Here is a 25,854-nt window from a genome sequence, read left to right on the forward strand (position 1 = left end):
TTTGAAAACAAAACTGAGAGGTTATATGGCTTGCAGATCCCATGTCTTATATATTTTCTCCCCAAAATTTTAGTATGAAAAATTTCAAAAACACAACAAAATTAAAAGAGTTTTAGTGTGAACATCCACATACCCCCATCACCCAAATTCTACCATTGTGTGTGTATTTTTTATATACAGCTGTGCTTAGTTGATTATTGATCTCAATTTGCAATCTTGAAAAATTATAGCACATTAAAGGGATAAAGGAAGGTCAAGGTCAGATAAATAGACAGCAGTCCTAGATTTATAATAATTTTCAGTTTAATATCAGGCCTAGTTGAATGTTTGAGTCACTCCCTTATGCAAGAAACTGGCTAGGTGGTTTTGAAAATATAAAGAAATATAAGCATGGTCTTCAGTCTTAAGGATCTTATCATCTACACAGGGAGAAAAGAAATCCATGCGTTGACTTGTAGTTAAATATATATACAATGTTAAATATGTAGTGTCAAGTAACTGATACTCAAACTAAATTCTGCATTAAAATATTCCAATTGGGATACTTGTTTTATACAATTTATACTAATCTTTTTCTGAATTTCAAGGATTTTCTTACTTGAGTAGACTGAGTCTGTGGTAATGAGAAACTGTAATTTTGAGGCTTAGGAGATAGAAAGGTTGGGGCTAAATTACAGAAGACTTTGAATTCTAGGAGTTTTCACTTTGTCACAGTTCTCAGATGTGACACTGAGTGATTCTGAACAGAATAACTGCCAGTAACCAGTAGTCACCGTGCTTTCGAAGTTGTGTGCTGGTGATGCCTGTAGTGTGGAGGGTGAACTGGAAGGAAGGTCTTGAGTCAGGGATGTCAGTTAGAAGGGCATTGAAAGTGCCATGGCAGGGTAGCACTTGGGTGATGGAGTGGAAGGAATGGATATGAAAGGAATTGCAGTGCAAAAAATATATATACCTGTATGGACAGATCAGTGAATAAATGGATATAGAAAGATATAGATAGATACAGGTAGAGCTAGAGAAAGACGATAGGTAGGTAGATGGATGGATGGATGGATGGATGGATAGATAGACAGACAGAAAGACAGACAGACTGAATAGTCATGGGAGGGTCAGGAGCAAAGAGGAGAAAGGGTGGAACTAGTGGTGGGCTCAACGTTGACTTGTGTCTGCTCTGGACAGCTGACTGTGTACTTCTTTTCCCAACTCCACCATCAGCGACAGCACATGGTAGCAGTATTTACACCACAGTTATCACTAAACACTACAAGCCAGGGCAGTTTGCTTTTCCAGAGAGCCACTTTGCCTGCACACCATGGGGTGACCCAGAACTTAGAGTTTGGGTTGATAGTTAACCGAGTAGAGATTTCGGAGAAGATGTTGAGTTTTGTTTGGGATCTGTGGAGTTTGAAGTAAAAGCTGGGAACAGTTTTGACGTGACAGATCCCATCTAGAAAAGGCATTTACTATCCTTTGAGTAAAATCTTTAAAAATGGTTTTCAATGAACCTAACACATTGGCTTCAGAGTTGAGACAAAAATATGAAGTCCTTCAAAAAAAGACACATGTTCTGCATTAAAAGTGTAATTTCATTGCAGAAACACTGAAAAACCCATTTTTTTTTTCAGTAAAATATTTTACGGTAATAGTAAAGTTCCTTATGGGTCACAAAATAGCTAAGCCACAAGACACAATATATTTCAGCTGAGAATTCGTGTTAGCATGAGCTCCTGTGGTGACAGGAAGGCCCACCAGGGAGGATTGTGTGCTCTTGCACTCTACTGAAAGCAAGATTTCACATATCTCATCTCTCCTTAAACATTTAGAGATGTTCCTAATTAGTTATTCAGCAGAGATATGTGAAATGAATTATGAAGCTTCAGTGGATTACAATACATAGAGTGGCATTCGATGTGGAAAGATGTGCATGACCTATTTACTCAGTGAAAATATGCATTGTAAAACTCCATTGCTACCTGATCCCAAGTTTGTACCCAAAAGTATTTATGTTCATGCATAAAAAAGCCGGAGTAAAATATTTAAAAGGACTATTTCTGCTTGGTGTGATTAGAGATTGCTCTGTCTTATTGCTACTGTTGTGTATGTATTTTTTTTTTGCTGCAGAGTTACGAGGGCTAAGAAAAAAGTCTTAAGAAATGATGTGCTATCATTATGTTTAGTTGAGCACAGTGTTGCAAGTAATGTGACATTTAAAAATTTTTACAGGGTGTCCCTGGAGCAAAGGGAGAACGGGGAGAGCGAGTAAGTGTCCTCTGGCTCTGTTACCAGATCCTTCTCTGCATAAGCCTCCTAAAAGATTATGGGCATTTACTACCCTGGACAGTCATTGTTTTATATCATTCCCTCTCTCTTTCCTAGCCCCAATCCATTTGACTGTGAGCCTCTTTTCAAGGGAAAAGCCCTGTGGACTGGAAGTCTACTTTCTAGTTGGGTATCTGCTACCATCTAGCTAAATGACCTTGGGCCCATTTCTTTAAGGATAAAATGCAGAGAATCAGATTCATCTAACTCACAAAGTGGATTTGCTGAGAAAATTATACAAAGGATGTGAAAGGGCTTCCGAAAAATAAAAGCTCTATACAAAGGCCAAGGGCTCCCCAAACTTAAATCAGTTGTCTTCAGGGGCCTTCTGTCTCCTTTCAGAAATAGTGCAGCTGCTGAGATGCTAGTGTTATAGGCTACCGTAGAAAAAGCATTGGCCTTGGCATGCGAAGAACCCAGTCCCAGCTCATCTAATTACCCCTGTGAAACTTTGGGCAAGTTGTTTAACTCCATTCAGCTATGAAACAGATTTAACATCTCTCCTCTGAGCTGTTACTGGGATTAAATAAGCTACTGCTTGAGAAAGTGCTGTATTTTATAAATTCTAAAGAGCTATAAACAAAGCATTAAATATATATAGGTTTGTTTCAAACCTATAATTTTTTCTTTTTAGAATCTGATACTAGAAATAATTGCACTTTTTATTTTAATAAAAGCTCTCAGGAACCTGTCAGCATGAGTGTGAAATTTCTTAGCACTTCTCTGCAGGCCCCAGGGTAGCTAATCCCAACCCACCTGCCACTGGGAGCCAAAGGGCCCTGATAGTGACAGCGATGTCCTAGCAGTCCTGGTGGGGGGGCTGGGCTGTGGCCGAGAGCCAAGAGTTTGCTTTGTTCCCCCCCAGGGTGACCTGCAGTCTCAAGCCATGGTGAGGTCAGTGGCGCGCCAGGTGTGCGAGCAGCTCATCGAGAGTAAGTGTTATCACAGTGAGGATGTTGTTTTCCATCTCCCTATCAGATGGGGGTTTGAGCGTAATGACTAAGCAAAACTCCTCTAAGGCATCGTCTTGCAGCAGACACGTACGTTTTACAGATGTTCCTCGTTGTTCCACATGTGAGAACATTACAGAGTACCCTAGAGTTCTGCATCAGTAGTGCGGGGCCAAGTTCTCGGTGTCATCAGTCCGGGAAGCGTCTGTTGGCCTGTGTAGATTTAATTGGACTGCCCAGATCAAATCTGCTATTCCTTCCTCTCCTTCCTCATCTCTCCAATGGTTGCTTTTTCTTTTTGATTTTTTTTTTTTTTTGATTTTTGAATTTTTATGTCTCAAGTGCTCAGCATTTGAAAGCTGCCAAGCTACATCATCAGAAGCTACTTCCAAAAAGATGATTCATGGTATTGATTTCCACTGACTCACTAGATTTAAATCAGTATCTCCTTATAAATTTCACATGTTATCTTTCCCGTCGCCCATGGCCCTTTCCTTTATAAATTTCACATCTGTTCACTTTCCCATAGCCTATGGTCATTTCCTTTTTTCCACAGGCTTCATGACAAGCACGCATGCACACACACACAACACATACACTGGGATAGGCTTGATGTGACAATTGATCTGACACTTGGACTTCATGCCAAAAATTACACCAGAAAACACTAGATATGACATATGTCCTTTTTTTTTTTTTCCTTTATAATTCATACCTGCACCTTCCCACAGCACAGTATTTCAATCCCTGGGTCCTTCCTGTTTGTTTATACACCTGCCCATTTTGCATGTCCCCCCTCCAGCTCACTGACTATGGACTTTGTTTCAATAATCTATTCAGATTGTTCCTAGTTTGGGCCCCTCTCTGTGCCAGTAATTTTTTCAGTTCCAGAAAGACTTCAGGCCAAGAAGAGATGAAATATTCCTCTCAAACTCACCCAGTTCTGCCTAGCTCTGCTGTCAAGCCCCCCATCCCACTGTTCCTCCACCTCCGGGGCTGATATTACCTTATCAGCTTTGGGTTTTTTTTATTTTAACCGAGGGAAGTTTGGAAGTTGTACCAGGGGAGGCCTGCAAGTCTCCAAGAATGCCTGTGGGCTGGGTCAAAAATTCCATCTGTAGTTCTGAATAAATGCAGCTCTCATCCTGGAGGAGGTGTGGTTGTGGGTCTGCGTGGGCTGAGAAGGGTGTTCAATTAAAGCAAGCATCTCAGGGCAAACTGAGTGCAAAGCTAATATCGTCAGACTTAATAGTAACGCTTCCTACATCTTAATTTCATTTATATTATATTGCCCAAACCAAGTGTGTCTGTGTGTGTGTTAGTATGTGTCTGTGTGGATGTGAGAGAGAATTCACTGGTTAAATGAGACTGTTCAAACTTAATGCTAAAATAGGATATTTAAAAACACAATAAACTATAAAAGGGAAATTGGACATCAGTCACTTTTGCAGCAGAATACTTTGAAGACTAACCTGTATCTTGGGTTATTTTGTAGCTTTCTCATTTTGACTATAAATGTAAATGAGCAGTTAATTATTTTAAGGAAATCCAAGAGTTAAATCCTAATATGACTCACTGACCACAAATTGAAGAAGATTTCACAATATTTGATGTTCTATTCCACTAAAGAATAAAAATTCTGTATAAATACAGCATTATTAAAAACATGCTCCAAAAATTGGGGCTTAAAATTGAATGTTTATCCTTGAGATTTCTCAAATTCTTGTGAATGATTTCTAGGAGGGGGCTAGACAAGAAAGCAGAGACAAGTCTGTAAAATAGCAAGGTCCTGCCTGTCAGTGCAATTGTAAGGGAAAGAAACAGAAGAGCTAGTATCCAAACTTTGCAAGCAATACCCAACCTACTCAGAGGCTGTATTTCTGGCATCTCAATCATCTTCCCAAACTCTACTTCAGGTTTCTCTGGCTCCCTAGTTTATATCTTAGGCTCCCATTCAGAACTTGATTTGTTGGTCAGCATGTAATTCCTGACAAACTCAATTATCTGGTTTTTAGTCCACAGCTGTTCAGAAGAATTATGCTAGTAAGTTAAAGGGGAAACTTGCAAGGCCAACATGATGACATCTGGGGGAGTGATAATAGACAGCCCCCTTGTCAAAGGAGGAAGATTAAAAAGCAGATGCAGAAATGCCTTACCCCGCCCAAACAATAATGCACCTGCCCAACGATAGATAGCCCTTGGATCATCAGGAGGCCGTTCCTAGTTATGTCACAGGCCTATCCCTAAGGAAAGAATGCACCAAATATATCTTTAAAATAATTCCTCTTAAAATGATTAATACTTTTTATTTAGGTTTGAATGTTTGACAAGGGATAATGAATAGTCTTCTAGAAAATTCACTCGTGGGAAAATCTCATCCCCTGATGACGCTAGAAAAATGAGACATTAAGTTATAAGTATTTTATAAATCTATACTTATAGTTATTCAAATGCATTATTTCAAACATAACTGAGTTAAGGGGTTAGAGGAGAGGGAGCCAGATTTTTTTTTTTTTTTATGAGGCTAGTGGGAGCGTCTGTAGCTGAGACCCAAGGAAAGTTTCCTGCACAAAGGCTTAGCAGTCAAGAGATGAGTTGAGACAGACGGCTTGCCTGGCGATTTGTGAGCAAGAGGGTGGAGCAGTCTTTGTAGCGTGGGTAAAAAGAAGGTAACTTGAGGGAAATTTCTGGAGTAAAAGGCAGCTGGAAAAGGTTTAGGGATCAGATAACTGTTGGGGATGAAGATAAAATTTACGACTTCTTCTACTCGGTGATGTTTACTGAGATGCTGATGTGAGACATGGAATTACAAACACAGGAGATGTGATTTGAATACAATCCAGAGGTTAAAATTATCCAAAGTAAAAGATAGAATTTTTGAGTTGGAAATCAACGTATTTCAGAGGGATGTGCTCTTTTCCTTGGCGGGTGTCTAACAGAATCGTTAGAAGCTCCGATGAATATTACCCCCCCCCCCCCCCCGTCCTCCCTCCCTTTGTTGTAACACTATGCTCCATTGAAGATTCTTTCTGCTGTCTGGTCTCAGGTCACATGGCCAGGTTCACGGCCATTCTCAACCAGATTCCCAGCCACTCCTCATCAATCCGGACCATCCAGGGGCCTCCTGGAGAGCCTGGGAGACCAGGTTCCCCTGGAACCCCCGGTGAACAAGGACCCCCAGGTACACCAGGCTTCCCAGGAAATGCAGGCGTGCCAGGGACTCCAGGAGAACGAGGTAAGCCATGTCACTTCTCTCACGGGAACTCCTGTAGATGGATGCAACGAAGCAGAGTGTATCAGTGCTGTCTATACAATGATAAAAGCCTGAAACCGTGGACCTGAATTTATTCTACCCCATGTCTTCTTCAACACCTTGTTCATTTGTCCTGGAGACTGACAAAATCAAGCAATCTACAAAGTGTTTATCAAGAGCCACACCTGCTGGTATGAAAGAGGAAAGTCAGGGCCCTCAATTCACCAATAAGAAGCCTTAGAGTGAATGAGAGAAAGGAGCCCCCTCTAGCTGGATGAATTAAGAAAAGGTGCCCTTTCCAGGTGGAAGAATTAGAAAATGATGTCCCCCTCTGGGCAGATGCAGCATCACACATATGGCTTGCAAACGGAGAGCTCAATCCCTATTTATGGAGTGTTTGTGTGTATGTGTGTGTGTGTGCAGTGCACAGACTGGGCAACAGTCAGTGGCAGTGCTGAAGTGAGATGTGAGTCACATCAACATATGGTCCAAATATGCCTATGTCGATTGTGCCAGCTCTAAACTTCAAAATAAAAGACTGTTCATAGCACATTTTCCTAAAATATGAGGCAGCATTTTATTTAATAGTGTCATATGCCAATGTTTTGTTTTTCCTCCTAAAGCTTCTTTAAAATAGAGATCTTGCTTAGCCTTTTCTTCTACCCTCTACAGATCTTAGCAGTATTGTGGATATACAATAAGACTCCTTTGATTGAATTTCACCCAGTTTCTATAATTGACCAAGATCTTCCACTCCAGAAGCAGATAAAAGAGATGTGGGAATTTGGGGTTTGTGTATTAACCACAAAAAAAGTAGTGGGAAAAGGAGACAACTGAAAAAAGTTGAAAAAATTTTCTAAGATGCAATTTCTAGAATGTTGATCTGGGGGAAAGCTAACTATCATCTATCTGCCCTGTGACTCATTACTTTTGTGAGATGGGAAGGATATTTCTCTTTTACAGAATTTGGCATATAAAGGACAAATTACAAAGGTAGTATTTCATGCTCATTCTTGATCCATGCCAATAGGCCATGTGCATTTTTGCCTCTGCACTTTTGTATGCTTTGACCTTCCCTGTTTGGAAGTGTCTTTTCCTTCCTGTCTTATATGCATCTTAATCTTCTTTCAAGGCCCATTTTAACTCCTGTCTCATTCGTGAAATTTTGTTAATCACCTGAGACTACAAATGTCTCCACTCCCTTAACATTGGATGTACTTATTGTCTGTTTTGCCCCTTTTAGTACTTATCACTTGATACTTATTTAATACTTAGTACATTATTTAGTACTCATTGGCATTTGCAAAGAGCTGGATTGCCTAGAGTCTGACTTGTTTTGTGCAGTGCTTTGCATATAATGGGTACTTACTACTTAGTTGTTTCTCTGATTGTGACCCAGTTCTGGTTTTCCTTTCTGAAGGTTTTGCACTGTGTCAGTGTGTTAAACCAGATGTAGAGAAGAGTATACTTCCTTAGCAGCATACTGAAGATCTGACAGCCAGGAAGAGGGCCAGTCCAGCTGTCTTCTCTTCTGACCCTCTCATTTTATGTAAAAGGAAGCACATAAAGGTTTCGAGGCCCAGAGCAGCTCAAAGTTGAACAACAGCAGACCTGGAACTAAGAACCAGAGACTGCTCTTTCTGCTGCATAAAATAGGATTATCATCATGGTTTATAAAATAATACAGAAAAGATACTCTGTTGCAACAAATAAAAATAAACAACAATTATTACTAGGCAGTGAATTTAGACAATTCAACTTTTAAAGCAAGATTAAAAGAAAAATGGCTACTGAGTACTCTGGCATAGCACTTAAGTGAACCTCACTTTCTGCTGAGGCTTCATGAGTCTCTTATGAATCTTCCTTTAAAAAAAAAATGTATGACTCCATTGACTTTGTTTAATTTTTCATCCAGAGTTCTCCATCTGATTTCTCTATTGTAGTATTTTTCAAACTTTTTTGAACATGATCCGCAATAAGAAATACATTTTATAGCATGACCCCCGTATGCATAGGACTCTGTATGTGTGCATATCATATAAGGGAAGCAAAAGAATACTTACCCTTACTGTCATTTTCAGTTCTCTTTCATTAAAAGCTCAGGGACAATCCATTAAACTGATTTCATGACCTCAGTTTGAAAAATGCCATTCTAATGCAAAACCTTTAATTAACCCCTTGTTACCAGAGAGATAGCAACAAATATGCATTTTTTAGAGAGGAGAAATTACAGATATTCCCTCCATATTAGCAATGTGATGTATATGACTTCTTGTGACTTTCCTTATTACCTAACAGAAGATTATATTTTGCTCCATCTGATCTCTGCCTCTCTCCTGATTAACTCTTTGTCTCCTTTAATTTAAACCAAGTCTTTTTCATATATCTGTGTGAAACAGTCATCTTTTAGCTTTCATTGCACATAGATTGTAATTATATATAAAATCTCTTAGAATTTAAGGATTCAAATGGATCCTACAGCTCATGATATTCTAGTTTTCCATCTAAAGCTTGAACTCCAACTTAGATATGTCTAATTATTCGTTCCCAGAGTTGAGGTTCTATGATCATAACGTCATGCTTATATGACATAGTTAGGTTATGGTGCTTTTTTTTTTTTTTTTTTTTTGGTCATTTATTCTACACTGTTAATTTATGGCAAAGAAAAATGCCGTTCCTGAATGACCTGCTATTTGGTGACCTCTCCCCATTAAACCCTGCAACCGTCTTCAGGTAAAGGGCTCTTTATATTCTGGCTGCTCATTATTCCAAAATTCAGAAAAAGGGTTGGATCGGCTCTAGCATTCTTCTTTTGTGTTCCCTTTACCGTGACTGTGAAGTGCCAGCTATTCTGACCTTAACTAGCTCCCCAGTCATGGCCTTGTGTGATTCCATCCAGATCCCCTGAGTAAGAGATCCATTCCCAATCCCGATTTCTGCGTATCATTCCTAGATGATTAATCTGCTTATTTCCTTACTCCTTTTATTATATCTTCACTGTCTACTCTAACATACTGAATCATACATTAATCCAGTTAGCAACAAGTTTGGTCAGTTCATAGTTCACAAAATTAAGTTTCCTTGTTCACTTAAAAAGAATGAGGGAATTTGCCCGATTTCAGTCTTCAGGCAACTCTTTCCGTTTCCATGCTTCTCCAAAAATTATTGGATCAGAGGAACCATCCTACTAAAATTTCCATGTTTAGGTTATATATCCATAACAGCTGCAACTCATATCTGGTTTGTTTTGTACAATAAATCAACAAATATTTATTTAATGCAGGATTTATGGAAGGCTTTGGCCTGGTTATGTGTGAGATAATACTGTTATTTATGACTTTCACTTAGTAGCCACCAAATGCATCTGCAAATCATTATGCTCAATCCTACACACGCACTGTCGCATTTGGGTAAAATAGAAGATGTGGTTTGGATAAGGAAGGGATATGAAAACATTACTGAATGTACAAGTTGGCAAGTGGTAAATGCTAACTGAGTCATGCAGAAAGTAAATGCTATTGGAATATAAAGGAAGACCTCACTATGGTGTTTGATAGGAAAGACTGTAAGCATTTATTAAGCAACTACTAGTGTCAGTTGTGGAACATGTTATTTAATGCTCGTAATAATCTTACAAGTTCAGTATTAGTTCCATTTTTTTGTTGGTAAGGAAACTAAGGCTCAGCGAGTCCGTCACTTGCCCAGGGTCACACAGCTGAACAATAAGAGGATCAGAATTCAAATCCAGAGCTGTATGATTCCCAAATATCTGTATTTGTTCCACTCTACCTTGTTACCTTGAATCATTTGCTTAGAAGAGACACAGAGGAGATGCTGTGACTGAGCAAGGTCTGGTGAACCCTGTTTCATGATAACCACTAATAACCACAAATTTAAAGCATGTGAACTGCTGGCTTGGTCAGAATTCCCCAGTGTGTTGCGGCTGTACTATTTGCAGGCTCCATGTGCACTGTTTTGCTGTATTTGGATAGGTTTGGCACATCCATGTCCCAGAAAATTATCAGCTTTGATGTAAAGCTGAGTATCTCATTAGGTAAATATGAATGTGATGAAGGATTTTTTCATTCCTGTACATTTTGGCACCTGACAGTTCTTCTAGAAAGTTAGCACATACCCAGAATATACAAATGAGTCCAAGTAGGGGAATTACCTATAGGGAAACAGGTCATGGATCAGGCTGTTTAGGGCACACCAAGAAAAGTTATACATACGATAGCTCACCTGGAGGCAAAGAAGTTTGTAATATAGTCCAACATCAAGTGGAACAGAAACCCAAAACAATGCAATTCAATCCTGTTTTACTTCTGATGTTTCGAAGGAAAATCAATTTTACCTCAAAGATTTGTGATGATGCTTTAATTCTGAGTAGCATAATTGGTGGAAAGAACATGGTGTGGGGAATCAATTATATGTGGGTGAGGATCCTGGCGTTGCCACTTTCTGGCTGTAAGATGTTGGCTAACAAACTTAATCTCTTTGCATTTTCATTTATTCATTCAGCCAACACGGACTGGGTACCTACCACATGTCAAGGATGACCCTGGATGACATTGTGGTGAACAGCTCATCCATTGTCCCTCCTTTCATGGTGCCTTGTGTTACAGTGGGAAAACAGATATTAAACTAAAAAATACATGAATAGTTTAATTTCAGTTGTGATAAAAGCAGTGAAAAATACAGGATACTCTATGAGCATGGACAAGTGGACAAGGGGGCTCTAACTTAGTCTAAAGAGTCAGTGACATTTTAGCTGGCACTTCAAAATTTAGTACGAGGTTACATATCAATAAGAGAGTGAGGGGGGAGCATTCTAAACAGAGCAAGTAACAGCACGTGCAAAGGTCCTAAAGTAAGAAGGTGCTTGAAATCTTTAAAGCAGTAATTTTCAACCCTAGCAGAGACATATCACCTTCTTTTTATAACAAATAATTTGTGACACTTCTTTTACTGTCCTAAATGAAATTCATGGATAATATTTATTATTATATATAATATTTAATTATTTATTATTAATATGTTAAATATAATATTTATTATTATAACCTACCTTCCCATATTTTTTTAATAATTCAATTTTATTGAGATATATTCACATACCATACAGTCACACAAAGTGTACAATCAGTTGTCCACAGTTCCACCATATAGTTGTGCATCCATCACCAAAATTAATTTTTGAACATTTTCATTACTACACACACAAAAGTAATAAGAATATAAATTAAAGTGAAAAAGAACAATTAAAGTAAAAAAGATCACTGGGTGCCTTTTTTTTTTTTTTTGCCCTCATTTTTCTACTCATCCGTCCATACACTGGACAAAGGGGAGTATGGTCCACACGGCTTTCCCAACACATTGTCACCCCTCATAAGCTACATTGTTATACAATCATCTTCAAGTTTCAAGGGTTCTGGGTTTTAGTTTGATCGTTTCAGGTATTTACTGCTAGCTATTCCAATTCATTAGAACCTAAAAATGGTTCTCTATATTGTGCGTAAGAGTGCCCACCAGAGTGACCTCTCGGCTCCTTTTGGAATCTCTCAGCCCCTGAAACTTATTTCATTTATTTCACATCCCTCTTTTGGTCAAGAAGATGTTCTCCATCCCATGATGCTGGGTCCAGATTCTTCCCCGGGAGTCATTGTTAAAAAACAATGAGCTACCTTACTGCAAAGGAGAGGCTAAACTTGCATATAATTGTGCCTAAGAATCTCCCCTTGAGTACCTCTTTGTTGCTCAGATGTGGCCCTCTCTCTCTCTAACTGAGCCACCTCAGCAGGTGAACTCACTGCCCTCCCCCCCCTACATGGGACCGACTCCCAGGGTGTAAATCTCCCTGGCAGCACAGGATATGACTCCCAGGGATGAATCTGGACCCAGCATCGTGGGATTGAGAATATCTTCTTGACCAAAAGCGGGATGCAATATGAGACGAAATAGTTTCAGTGGCTGAGAGATTTCAAATGGAGTCGAGAGGTCACCCTGGTGGACATTCTTAATGCACTATATAGATAACACCTCTTAGGTTTTAATGCATTGGAATAGCTAGAAGTAAATACCTGAAACTATCAAACTCCAACCCAGTAATCTGGACTCCTGAAGATGATTATATAATGTAGATTACAAGGGGTGACAGTGTGATTGTGAAAACCTTGTGGATCACACTCCCTTTATCTAGTGTATAGATGGATGAGTAGAAAAATGGGGTGGGATGGGGGGGGTGGTTTGGGTGTTCTTTTTTTTACTTTTATTTTTTATTCTTATTCTGATTCTTTCTGATGTAAGGAAAATGTTCAGAAATAGATTGTGGTGATGAATGCATAACTATATGATCATACTGTGAACAGTTGATTGTATACCATGGATGATTGTATGGTATGTGAATATAGCTCAATAAAACTGAATTTAAAAAAATAAAGTAAAATTACTATAATACTTTTATAATTAAAAATGATAAAAAAATAAAAAAAACAATGAGCTAGAGTACCCTTTAGTTTAATATAAAGATGAACTAAAAGAAATTTATAGTCAAATAGCTTGTATTCAAATATGCACATTTTCAGCAAAAGACAGTAGAAATATAATGAAGTCAATATGTAAGAATCACTGAGAATGCAACAGCTACAAATGCAGACTGATGTCATTGAGCTTTATTAATTACTCAAACACTACAAGGGATATTGTCCTCAGTGATGTAATTTGCCAAAATTAAAGAACAGTTTTTGATTAAGTTCTGAACAACATACACTTTCCTCCATGTACATGGGAGTTGCAGTCCTAGAAAATTCACTGTATATTAAAACATCACAAAATTGGATTTCTAGTTTAAATGAAATTCGTTCTAGGCTGAGATAAGCAAGTGAAAATCCAGCAGGGCTTAGGAGAAGTCTTCGTTGTCCAGGACAGTTAGCATCCACAGTCCTGCCCACGAAGTGCCAGGGCCACTCCCTAATCATTTCAGCAACCAAAAATTCCCCTACAAATATCCAAAATGTCATCCAGGCATGGTAATGCCCTTATTGAGAGCCACTTCTTTGAAGAGCAGTAAACAGGAAAGCACAGGTGGAGCTTGGTGAATGATGAGGAAATCAACAACCCAGAAGAGAGGGATAGGCAGAGGCCTCACAATGCTTGACTTTGTGGGTCTGGGTTAGGAATTTGAGCTTGATTCTAAGGGTGGTGAAAACTTGGGACAGTTTCAACCTCAGGGTGTCATTATAAAGACCTGTGTCAGTGTGCATATCCTCTATTGGGTTCACAGTGACGATCTACTCAGATAACAAATCCGTGATAGGTATCATGCAAATATAAATGGCCTTTTCCCAGCTTTTTCAACCACATGCTCATTGGCTAACAGACTTTTTGGTTTTCCACTTATTCCTTTTCCCTACTAGGGCCTTCTCCAGGGTAGTCTTAAAATACTGACTATCCCCTCCCATCACTAGTGGTTGGAAAAAGTTGAGTGGAAATGACTGAGAATTAGCCTTCTACCGGCTTTCCCTATTGCTTTCTATAAATGTCATTTTACATTATGAATGTGGGCTATTTTGAATATTTTGGATACTAGGAGCTCTAGTATCCAAAATACTAGGAGCAATATTATTACTGAGGATCAAAAACTAATAATCATTTTGATCAGGAGAAAATATCAGGTCTTTCTTCAAGAGCTTGATGCATGGGCAGTTACCCCCTCTTTGCTACCCAGATTCCTGGTGGGCAATTCAACTCCCCTTCCCTTCTCCCACATACATGCAGCTGTGGAGCATGAACCTTCAAAGAACTACAGTGGGTTGATGTGCATAGATGGGCTGTCCACCTCATCTTCTTCCTTCCTCTTTCCCCCCTTTCCAACTCCCATTCCCCCTCCTTCACTTCCCTCCCCTCCACTCCACTGCCTTCCTCTCTCTCACTGCCCAAATTTAAGTGTCTCATTTAGAAGTCTGTGGTCAAAAGACCAAAGGACCCTCTGCCTCTATTGCTTTGTCTCTTAGTAACTAATTAAGAAAACCCAAAAGCAAAATATCCTGTTGTCTTGATCTTCATCTAGTTTGTGGGTTTCTTGACACTGGGTAACCTGATGTGATGGTTCAGAAATGTTCTCCTCTGGCTTCTCTGTGGCTCGAGCCCAGGGTTTATTGGTGGGGTTGAGATCCACAGGGCTCCAGTATGCCTTAATTAATCCAGGTACTGGGAGACCTGATGCTTAAACAGTTCGGGCTCCCCCTTTAAAAAAAGGAGTACAGGATTAATATTTAGGTACAGGATATTGAAAGAGGCCTGTGTAAGTGAGGGACCACATCCAAACCCCATGGCATGCAAAGCTCGTCATGACCTGGCCTAGACTAGCCTCACATTCTCCCACTTTCCAACCTGCAGCATCCCAATGTCAGACCAAACCACTTCTAGTCCCCCAGGCACTCTCTGTTCTCTCTCTCTTCAAGCCTTTGCCTGTGGGTTCTCTCTGCTCACAGTGCCTGTCTGCCCCTTCTTTTTCGTGGCTAATGCCTGCCCTTTGAGAGCTAACTTCAGTGGGGTGGCCAGACTGGAAAGTCTTCTGGATTCCCCACGCATGCCTCAATCCTGTGCTCTCATATTCTGTATAGCTGTTCTCACACTGCATTGTAACTACTGATTTGTCTTTTTTCTCTACTCTCCAGTGAATGCTACAAGGCAAGAAGGGTGTCTCTGTTTCTGGATCATCAGTACCTGGTGTTGGGACTGGGCTAGTTAGTTTGCTCTCAGATCCGTTACCTGGACTTCCCCCATTACAGGGAACCAGGTTTCCAGGCTCCTGCGCCCTCTGCTTCCCGAGCAGGTTCAGCCAATGGAAGGGACTGGAAAAGTCTGGAGGGCAGGAGGAGGGGAGAAGCCACAGTATTTCTCCCCTCATTTCAGCCCCTCTGTGGCTCCAGCTTCCACTGGAGAGCCCCTCCCTCTGCTTCTAGAGCCTTCCAGAAGGCTTTGGGCTCTAGTCACATCATTTCTTCCCATTGTCCCTGCACTCTTAGGGGTGACAGTGGCTTTCTGCTGTTGCTAATTTTTCAGCTTCCTCTTCACCTTTATTTGACTTCTCAGCCCGTCCATCAGCCATGCAGCCAAGTCCCTGTGTTATATTTCCTCTGCCTGAAATATCTAGAGTGGTTTATCTTTCCCTGGCTGAGCCCCGAATTATACAGGCAGAGTAGATGCCCAATTGTTATAGAAAAAAAGGCAACAGGGAGAAAAAACCTTAGCAATTGTTTGCAAAGTTTGTTTTTCTTTTGTTGTTGTTGTTTTACTTTTAAAACAACCATGTATTTTCCAACTTTGGCTGCCTAAGCCCAAAGCATGAATTTCCGCTTGCTGGTACTAGACCTACAGGCCCATCATATAGAAATAGCAGAGCCTGGCAACATGTATAAAATGCTTGTTGAATTGAGTCCAGTTAATGTGCCATATTATAGCTGCCTATTACTTTGCACCTAGCAGGCATTCAAACAAGGCAAATGAAAAACAGATCATAGTTGTAATTCATTGCCAGCGTTTCCCAGGAAACAGGCAATACAATAACATAGCCAAAAGCTTCCCTTGTAGTCTCTGTGACTCTTTGGTAAAATTTTGATGAAAGCATTACCCAGGCTTGCATGTCTGCCTGGGCATAAATCCTGGAGTTCCTCAGAATGTCTTGGATCAAGAAGGAGTGGCCGTGCTCCGTGGAGTAGCGTTAGAGCCCCCCAGGGATGCTAAGTGTGGTCAGGGAGCCACAGAGATGAGTAAAGTCTCCCCCATCAGAGGCCAACAGTGAGGAATGAAGAAAATAGGAAACAGACAACTATCAGACCCTGGACATACACCCGATGTGAGCAAGATAAATCCTCTTAAAAATCAACCCCAAATCTTGTTTGGAGCAGAGAGCAAGTGCGGAAACCAAGGAAAGGGAGCTCAGGACATGTGCTGATAACCTGAGAATCACAGGGCTGAGTGTGAAAGAGTAGGAGAAAGTGTGCAGGCTGATTTAGCAGGCAGGTTAAGGAATCAGTGACTACAGCAAACAAGACAAGAAAGTCAGGTGAGGGCGGAGAGGCAGGGAGTGTAGTGGTATGTATGTGGGCTTCAGCACAACCTGCCTGTGTTAAAATCTTGGGTCTGTAACTTACTCACTAGGGACAAGTCACCTCACCTGATTGTATCACAGCCCTCATTTAGGATTCCTGGCAGTCCCTGCTTCCTCAGTTCTTGCAAAACCTAGGTGAGCTTATACATGTAAAGTATCTAGCATTTAAACCTAGTGAGGTAAATATAGGCATAGCTGATACACTACAGTATACACTTTGGTTTTGTCAAAGTGTGCAATCTGACTTGGTCTTTCATTCATGCATCGATTTGTTTGACAAACATTTCTTGAATTCTTAATATGTGTCTGGTGCTGGGAATACAGTGAAGGACTAAAACACACAACACATCCCTGCCTTTGAGGCCCAGAGAAAGCAAATATTGGATGGTCAGTGTTAGACCAGTGGTAAGGAAGAGGCCAGAGAGTCAAACAGCTTTGAAACATCTCTGCAGACATCAATCCATGGTTTCTGATGACCCTTAAGGAATCTTCTGCTGTAGCCAGACTGGGCTGCTCATGGTACTTGGGGCACATCTCCACACCCTCCACCTGTAACACCTGCTTCTTCAGTCCCATCCATTTAAATTCTGACCATTCCTCAAAGCTTAACTCAAAACCCACCTTTTTAATGAATTATATCTTGATCATGCACAAGATGGTTTTCCCTAGTGGTGAAAATTTCTGGCTCTGGGGTTAGGGTACCTGGGCTCAAATGCCAGTGACAGCCTTACCTGGCTACAAAACTTCAGGCAAGTTTGTTGAACTCCCTGGGCTTGGAAGGACTGTCTTCTATTCTTCTTTGAGCTGACTGCTTCATTTGGTACTTCTCACATACAGCTTTATTTATATCTAATTTATTCCCATCTTATCTCTCACTGGACTGTATATTCGCAGGAGAGTGGCTCTCAAGCTTTTGACCATCGTGGCATATCCAAAAAAACTGTTCCCAAGCAGAGCTGATTCCCATCAGAGTCAGCGGCTCCCTACAGGATGCAGAGAATGCATAACTGCTTGAGACTGACTGAAACACTGTCCACTTTATTTTCCAGCCTTTATTTTCCACTGCCTCTGGCCTCTTTGTAGTCCTTCCATTGCTCAGCATAGCAGCTTGCTCATGGTCAGATTCAGTGTGTGTGGTGAGAAACAAAGACAAGGCTTTAGAGTTGGACCTCATTCAATTGTTAGCTCCATCTCTCATGAGCTGTATGATATTGGGCAAAATATGGAATCTGAGGCTTGATTTCTTAATCTAAAAAGAGGGGCAATACTCTCCTTAGGTTTGCTGTTAGGACAAAATGATATAAACCGTATAAAACATAGAACAAATGCCAAACACACTGCAGGTACTTAAGAAACATTCCCCCTTTTAATCCACCCCTCATGTTTATTGCCAAAATTCCCTTTACAACCTCCTTGTTCAAGAGCTCATCTAGCCTCCATTGTCTACCAGAGTGAACGAACGAATGAATGAATGAATAGAAGAGACTTCTATGATCATCCTAAATGTTTTGGTAACTATGCAAGAAAAGTAAAGGTATTTTAATCTTAGCTAAATTCTGTTGTTTATAAGTTAAATCTTCATTTATATTGGCTTTATTCATGAAAAAATTACAGGACCTTAAAGCTAATTGGAGCCAATTATAGTCATCTCTAAAAGGCACTAGAAGGTGACACTGCCACATAAGGAAGTTGGGAAAAGCAATATTCACATAACCAGGAGTGAGAAAGTACAAGCAAAACCCCAGTTTAAAGAATTTTTCCTGTTGATCCTTCAAAGATCACACATACTTATTGTAACACATGGCTGCAGGTTGGTAAAGGCAACCCAGTCATTCAGTCAACCTTCCAGTATTTACTCAGTCACCTATTCTGTGTGAGAGTCTGATTGGATCTGACACATGGGCAATAAATAAGGCATGGCCCCTGCAAACAACAGGTTGATAGTTCCGGGCTGTGTGGATATGCAAATAAGCAAGGCAGTGAGATAATTGCTTCCAAAGGAAAAATAGATACTAGGGAAGCAATTCATTCATTCATTCATTAATTCATTCATTCATTTGCTTGACAGATTTGTAAGGTGTATTATGTGGAAGGCACCATTGGAAATGTTGGGGATATAGCCACAAATAAGACAGATAATCCTTGCACTCTTGAATCTACCGTGGTTCAGTCTATTGTGATAACAGAGAAGATTTTACAGAGGAGGAACACCTGGGTTGGGTCATGAAGCATGAGGAGGAGTTATGGAGGCAGGCAAGGTGAGGAGGGTGTTGGAGTCCCATGAGTTTCCTGGGCCTCAGTGCCTTTGGGGAAAGGATGCTGGCACTCAGCTGTGGTGCCTCCCTGACCCCCCCCCCCCCACTTGCCCCACCTTGGGTTCTCACAAGAGAGGTTTATGAGGAAAGTAGCAAGATGCCCTTCCTATGGGTAGTGACTGTGTTTTATCTGTAGAGAAGACTCTACCCCCAGGTTCACTGCCTCTCATGGAAAGTCACAGCATGATGTTTTAGGACCCTGGACTTTCCCCCTCTTAATCAGGTTTATCAAAAATATGTCCAGATCTATTTTTAGAGGTCTTACATTTCTAAGCTTAGCCTTGAATTTCCACCTTCATCTTAGGTACTTAAATATTGGTTTTTAACGTGATTTTTTCATTCCAAAAAAAGACCTATAGCAGAATTCCATTGTCATGACCATTATATTCCTTCCGTCTGAGAACATGAACACATGAACAATATTGATTACTGTATTATTAGCCCATGTACAGTTTTGAACCTATAATAACTTAAAGGGTAATACAATTAAAATTCCCTGTTGGTACAAATTTTACCTTCAGAACTTTTCTCTTTTTTTCTCCTTAGGCATTTTGAAGGGGTTGGAATATTTTTATTAGACCCTTCCTCTCTAACCTTGACTTTTCCCTCTACATAACTAGAAAATTAGAACAACCAGATTTTGTACCCCCTACCCCCATCCTTCCCACCCTGCTCTCTTTATGAGTAAACAAAGGATAAGTAACGAAATGATTTTCAGGGGTGAATCCAGAACATACGTTCCTGGATGTGGTATCCCTCAACTCCTGCATCTTCTGCTTGCCGAAACTCACAACGAGAAGCCACATTGCTCACGGGGGTCTTTCCGCTGGGTGTGGCCCGAGGGCTGCTGCCATCATGCTGTTGGTCGCAAGCAGCCTGGTGTTAGTCACCAGTGTATTTTGTGGTGTTATAACTTTTAAAAATTCATGGTTCCCAGTGGGGAAAGTGACTCTAATCCAAAGAGGAGAAAAGACATTTTTCACTAAATTCCCAGACACACCCTGAGGCACAAGCCTCAGCAAACGAGGGAGCCCTGATCAGCTAAAAAGTACCGACCCCCAAACCCAATAAGTAGACTTAACTCAGGGTAAGTCTCTGTACCCTGGTTTTCTGTATTAACTCTATGAGCAATCGAGCATTAATGTCAACTCCTCAGTTGGTTGTGTGCTTTTTAAACACCAAAGGGAAGATTGTGGCTTTACTTTTGAGAACTCATTCTCTTCCTTATCACAGGCACACTCGTAGCCTCTTGTTGTGATATGGTCTTTTGGGGGCTTAGATAACACCACCATGTCTGTGGAAGGAGGCGTGGTGTTTGGAAGCATAGCAGTGGGCGGGCGGGCCTGGAGGACCACTACCCTTCCAGCCCTTGCCAATTCATACCTAATTTCTCAGTAGCTGTAATTAAACTGAGCTGCAGGTCTGCATTCTGCTATTTCAGGGCATTGTTGCACATGAAAAATAAAGAGACCTGCTGTTATGTGAGTCATGATAACCCAGGCCCCAGGCTGATATAACTACAGAATGAATAGGTCCCAAAATAGCAGGCTGTCATCTGTCAAGTAGTCTTTTGATGGGATGTCAGAGTATATGTTCTTTTGTTTTTTGCCCCTGAAAATGTATAGTTTGTTAATAGCACTGTAAATTATTTGGAATAAGAGGTCTGTTCAATGGAAAAGAAACATGAATAGGTTTTGATTTTTATGGGGCTGAATCAGCCAAATCAAACACAGGCTTTCCTGAAGCTTCCAAGTTTTTAATGGAAACTCATGCTCTTCAGAACATTGCTGCCTAATTATAATTCATGCCTTTTGCAGATACATTTCAGGGTGGACCAGAAGGAAAATGTTAGACGTGTTCACTTGTGATTTCTATTGTGTTAAGTGCGGAGTGCCAGTTGCATACGTTGAACAGCCTGGTGCATGCAGGCCCAGGCCGTGTCCTGGCAGGCTGAACCACTTCAGTAGAAAAGAGAAAGATAAAATTGCAATATAGCAAATACAGACTATCCTCTCAGTTCCACAACCAGCCTTCTGTATGTGATTTTGCATAATCCAGCAGTATTGGAATTTAGTTTGAAAGTCCCATGGGACTCATAACTCCAAACCAACCCATTTTATTGTCTTCATCAGAGAGGGACTTTTGAACCAAGAAAAAATGGTACTATCCAAACTTCATTCTAAAGGGAACTTTTTTTTTTTTTTTTAAACAGGTCTAACTGGTGCCAAGGGAGAAAAAGGCAATCCAGGGATTGGAACCCAAGGTCCAAGAGGTCCCCCTGGGCCAGCAGGTAAATTATCCTACCTAAGAGAAAAACTGTAAGATGTAAATCCTAAATCTTTATATTCACTGACATTTCAGGTGAGAAAAATGGCCACATTGCATTTTTGTATTTTCTGGAATGACTGCTTTTTTTTCTCATTCATTTTTTTGGAGAGGCAAATTTGTTATTAACAATATTCTCGATATACAAACCCAAAAAGTTGCAGCGCACTCCAGGGTCTTATTGATTGTATGAGTTAGGATTAGGATAGGCAATGCTGTAGTAACAAATAAATGTAGAATTCTTAGTGAATTGACACAACAAAAGTTTATTTTGCACTCACATGGAGTTTGGTGTGGGTAAGGCAGCTCCTCTCCGTTTGGGAACACATGACCTCCGTCCTGGAACAAATGGCCTCTAGAGGAAGGTGAAAGAGACACGTCACTTCTTAACCTCCTCAACCCTGAAGGACATATGTCAATTCCATTCATATTTCACTGGTTGAAACTAGTTACACAGCCCCAGCTGAACTGCAAGAGAGGCTGGAAAATCTAGATATTTGGTGAGCGCGAGTAGTTCCTTCCACAGTAGTCTTACTGAATTAGTTTTATATAAGTTTGGAGCTTTGTTTACCTTATTAGGCTTTTAGAATGGTCTCCAAATGATCAGACTTGTTACTAGAATTGTAAATTTACAGTCCTGTTATTTGATCTACAATCCTTGTCTTAGCCTCATTAAATCAAATGTTTCACAGATTTTTCTTTCCAACCAAATAATAATTTTGGAAACTATGTCTTCATGAAGATATTCATAATGCAATAAACTGGGGAGATTCATTTTGAGTCCACATGCTCTTGTTGTTAGAGATTGTACGAGGACCTGATCTGGCGTCACGTATTATACAGAATAGGTAGTTGGTGAGTGTTGATTGAAAGGAACCCAATGTACCTGGAAGTCACAAAACTACTCAAATCAAAGGTGATACTTGTTTCTACTTTTCATTTGTTCTCTAGTTGAAGAATTTCATTCCAGTTGAAGAACATCTTTTAAACTCTGTTGAAATTCAGGCCTGAAAACAAACATAAAAACCAGAATAACCCAATCTGACTAACTTCTTAAGCTCACAAAAATTTTAATTCCCTTTCCATATTTATTCAATCTAATTTCTCAATTGATGTATCTGACAATAGTAAGCTAGCCTAAAAGTTTTTTGGGTTAGCATATGGGATCTAATTTCAGACTTTTCATTGTTTCCTCCAGCATTATTTCTTTTAGATTCAGACTGATTTATTTTAAATACCTGGGGCCATAAGCTCATGCTGATTTGAATGACTATTCTAACTAGACTATGAGATTGAGATTTGTGCATGTGTCTATGTGTGTGTGTGTCCATACATTGGATTCATAAGGAAATCACAAAAGCTCCACAAAGAAAAGAAAACAAAGTTGAGACTTGTATGCTTGTTTCCTTTCAATATTCAAGAGGCAAAAGAACATACATTTTACTTCCTAGTTTCCTCAGCTCATTACAAGTACTGACGTTCAGGGAATGTATGATTTCAGGGTGATCCTCTGCCCAGGAATTTCAATTTAGGAAAGAGCTCGATGAGTAGAGATAGGCGGGTCATTCTCACTACCAAGATGTGCAAGGCTGTTTCTTGTAAGAGTTAGTTTACTCTTAGTTATTAGTTCAATTGTGATAAAAGATCAACTGCTTCATCTGTGGGTGCTTCTTAGGACCTTCAGGGGAGAGTCGGCCTGGCAACCCTGGACCCCCTGGCTCTCCTGGACCAAGGGGTCCACCGGGCCACCTTGGGGTGCCCGGCCCACAAGGTCCTTCTGGTCAGCCTGGATACTGTGATGCCTCTTCGTGTTCTACCTTCGTGGGAGGTGAGTACCAGCCTTCTCGTGGGCTTGGAGTGATGCTCTCCTGTGGCTAGTGCCATAATGGGAAGAGGGTGCTATGAAAGGAGACAAGCTGTGGGAAGGAAGCAGAGCTTGAATTCCTTGACATCTTAAATTATCCTTATGTATCTTCCATAAAGTACAAATTACTATAGAGGCTGCCCTTCACAGGAGTTCTAAATTCCAGCTCATATAAGTGTTCCTTGCTTAAAAATGAGGGTCCACACAGACTGGGCTTCTGACCTTACATTTGGTCATCGGGAAACATGGTTGAGCATTCTGTGGGGTGCCCATTCTATGTCACTGCTGTGGTGTGGCCATTATTTCCTGTTAATTTTATGTTTGAGGGGAACCTCAAAAACTTAGAACTTCCCCCATGGTTGGGAGGTCCCCTAGATTCTTTGGGATGACACCCTGCTTACCGCATGCATTTTAGGTGACCAAGAATAGTTTTAAGAAGAAATGAAAGGGGCCATGCTGTCCTTGCCTCATCACTAACTTCTGGACTGAGATTCAAAAAGATCATGCTTCCTAAAAACATCTGCAGTCTGCATGCTGTTACAAGGCTGGCATGCTGTGCAATGGGACATTTTCTGACATCGTCGCTCTTGGAAGCATCGAGAGAGAGGTTCAGAGACTGCTGCGGGGCAATGAACTAATTAGTCTTTGAATTTAAATTTTCTGCTTCAGGAGAAATATAACCTTAGTTGCTACAGGAACTGGTCAAAGTTTTGCTGATATGTTTTTCTCTGTTCATCTTTTCCCTCCCTGTTTTCTCATCTCCCCTCGTCCCATGTTAAGATCTGATCCCTTACAATGATTACCAGCGCTAAAGTGGAAATCCTCCACTCCGATCATATTGGCCTGGGTATTTGGCTATGGATACAGAACTGTCCTGTTGATCACCACCACCAAGCCCCTGCCCCTAACAATGGGCACTCCACTTCCCTGCCTCACTTGCTTCCCTGCCTGCCCACTTTCACATCTCTTGCCCTCCCCGCGCCACATAGGATGCAGTGATAATATGGGAACTTAACCAAATGACATGCGTCAGTTGTAATAGAAACTGACTATTCAATGTCTTTAGGTATATGATTAGATGCCAAGAATTTATCCCCCAACTCCCCCATCTGGAGGTTCAGTAATGTTAGTTAAACATGACTTCTCTTCTTTCTGGTGCCCACACCTGACTGGTGGGCGTCTTTCTCCCTGAGCACCCTACAATCCATTTTTCCCTGGGCACACCTACCCCCTGCCACTCTCCTGGTGATGGACTTCTAACATCAGACCTGTTTTTAAAGTTTATTTTTCTTTCATAATTCTGCGGAGTTTTCAGGGTTTTTTTTTTTTTTTTGTAAATAAAATATATAATATTTAATCAGTTGGCTGTGATTCTAGTTTTCTAACAATTTCTGCAACATGTCTGTCCTTACCTCCTTGTACTAACTGATACCTCACGAAGAACGCAGAAGCGGTGGCGTGGTGGGTTGTGGTAGATATGGCTTTCTACCCAAGCAGGATATCTCTGTACTTTAATGACCAAATATACGTCTCTAAGGACTCGTAAGAGGGGGAAATATCAATTTGTGGTTCCTGGGTCCCATCAAGTCCCCACCCCAACTCTTCCTCTCTAGCTCCCCGCCCTGATCAGCCGGAATTCACCCCTGTCCGCGATGAGCTGGAAGCATTGGAACTGTGGGGCCCTGGGAACTGATGGCCTCAGGAGAAATTGGAAGATGGACCACGAGAACTCTTAAGGAATTATCTTCAAGATGAATGTTATGTGGTTTGTATGCTCCCTTGGGGTCTCATTTCAGGAGCCTAAATGTCCTCCTTGGAAAATGTTTTTATTATGGCTATTATTAAAAAAAAATTCCCCTTAATCAGTGACACCATAGAATTGATTTCCCTTTGCTGTTTTAATGGCATGCCAAATTATTCATGTTTTCAGAGATGAGGGATTGGAAATAAAAAAATTGAACCCTGGAATCTTTTCTCTTTTCAGTGAAGTCAAGACTCAAAATGCAACATCATAGATATGATGTTTTTGGGGGGAACTTGGTCCCAGTAGAAAAAAGATTCAAAGGGATTGAAAGATTATGCCATTCACCCCTGTCCCTTGTGGGAATGACCTTGCTGATAAGAAAAGGGGACATTATTGAAGAAACTACCTCTTGCTTAATTATCTTTCCAGCTCTGAAATTGCTGGTAACTGGTTTCACACATATCCGAAAATAAGCATTACAATAGAACCTCTATGAGTTTGGTGATTTAAAAAATAGATTTGGTTTTTAAGTGCTTTTTGACTCTTGCAAAATAGTGACTTTCCACTGGCTTCTGATGCAAAGAGATACAATATTGAAGACCAGTTTATCCTGCGGTATGTTCTAGGGCTTGCCTGTTCTTATCGACATGGACTATTTTGTACATGCAGATAAGTTATTGCAAGCCTATCTCCATTCTGTTTTGTATGCAAATAAAACTTCAAAACAACTTATTGGATTCTTTTTACCATAGTTCTAAATGTCACCTTAAACTTTAGTAGTCTCAGCTGAGATCCAATCAGAAAAACAACAGTTGCCTTCCTTGAGACAGACTTTCATTCATTCTTTCTTTCATTCTGAGTAGAGTAGGATGCTTAACAGAAAAAGCAGTTTACCTGGGCCTAAGAGCTGGAAGAATTTTATCATTTCTTTATATCCCACCAGTGCAAACACATGACTGATGCTGAAGAA

At 40.5% G+C, this 25,854-nt stretch overlaps 1 protein-coding gene across 3 annotated transcripts in view; it reads left to right on the forward strand.

The window, feature by feature from the left end:
• Nucleotides 1-25,376, forward strand: part of COL14A1 (collagen type XIV alpha 1 chain) — a 206,602-nt gene extending 181,226 nt beyond the window's left edge. The window contains exons 43-49 of one of the 3 annotated variants that reach the window (XM_037803230.1): nt 2,224-2,259; nt 3,185-3,251; nt 6,316-6,504; nt 21,164-21,241; nt 22,952-23,104; nt 23,921-23,987; nt 24,754-24,819. In XM_037803230.1, the coding sequence (XP_037659158.1) occupies nt 2,224-2,259; nt 3,185-3,251; nt 6,316-6,504; nt 21,164-21,241; nt 22,952-23,104; nt 23,921-23,952 (555 nt within the window). In that variant the 3' untranslated portion in view covers nt 23,953-23,987; nt 24,754-24,819. The other 2 variants (XM_037803228.1, XM_037803229.1) reach the window with 2 other exon arrangements.
• The last annotated feature ends 478 nt before the right edge of the window (nt 25,377-25,854 follow it).

The sequence above is a fragment of the Choloepus didactylus genome, chromosome 14 (genome assembly GCF_015220235.1).
Source record: "Choloepus didactylus isolate mChoDid1 chromosome 14, mChoDid1.pri, whole genome shotgun sequence".
In the NCBI taxonomy this organism is placed as follows: domain Eukaryota; kingdom Metazoa; phylum Chordata; class Mammalia; order Pilosa; family Megalonychidae; genus Choloepus; species Choloepus didactylus.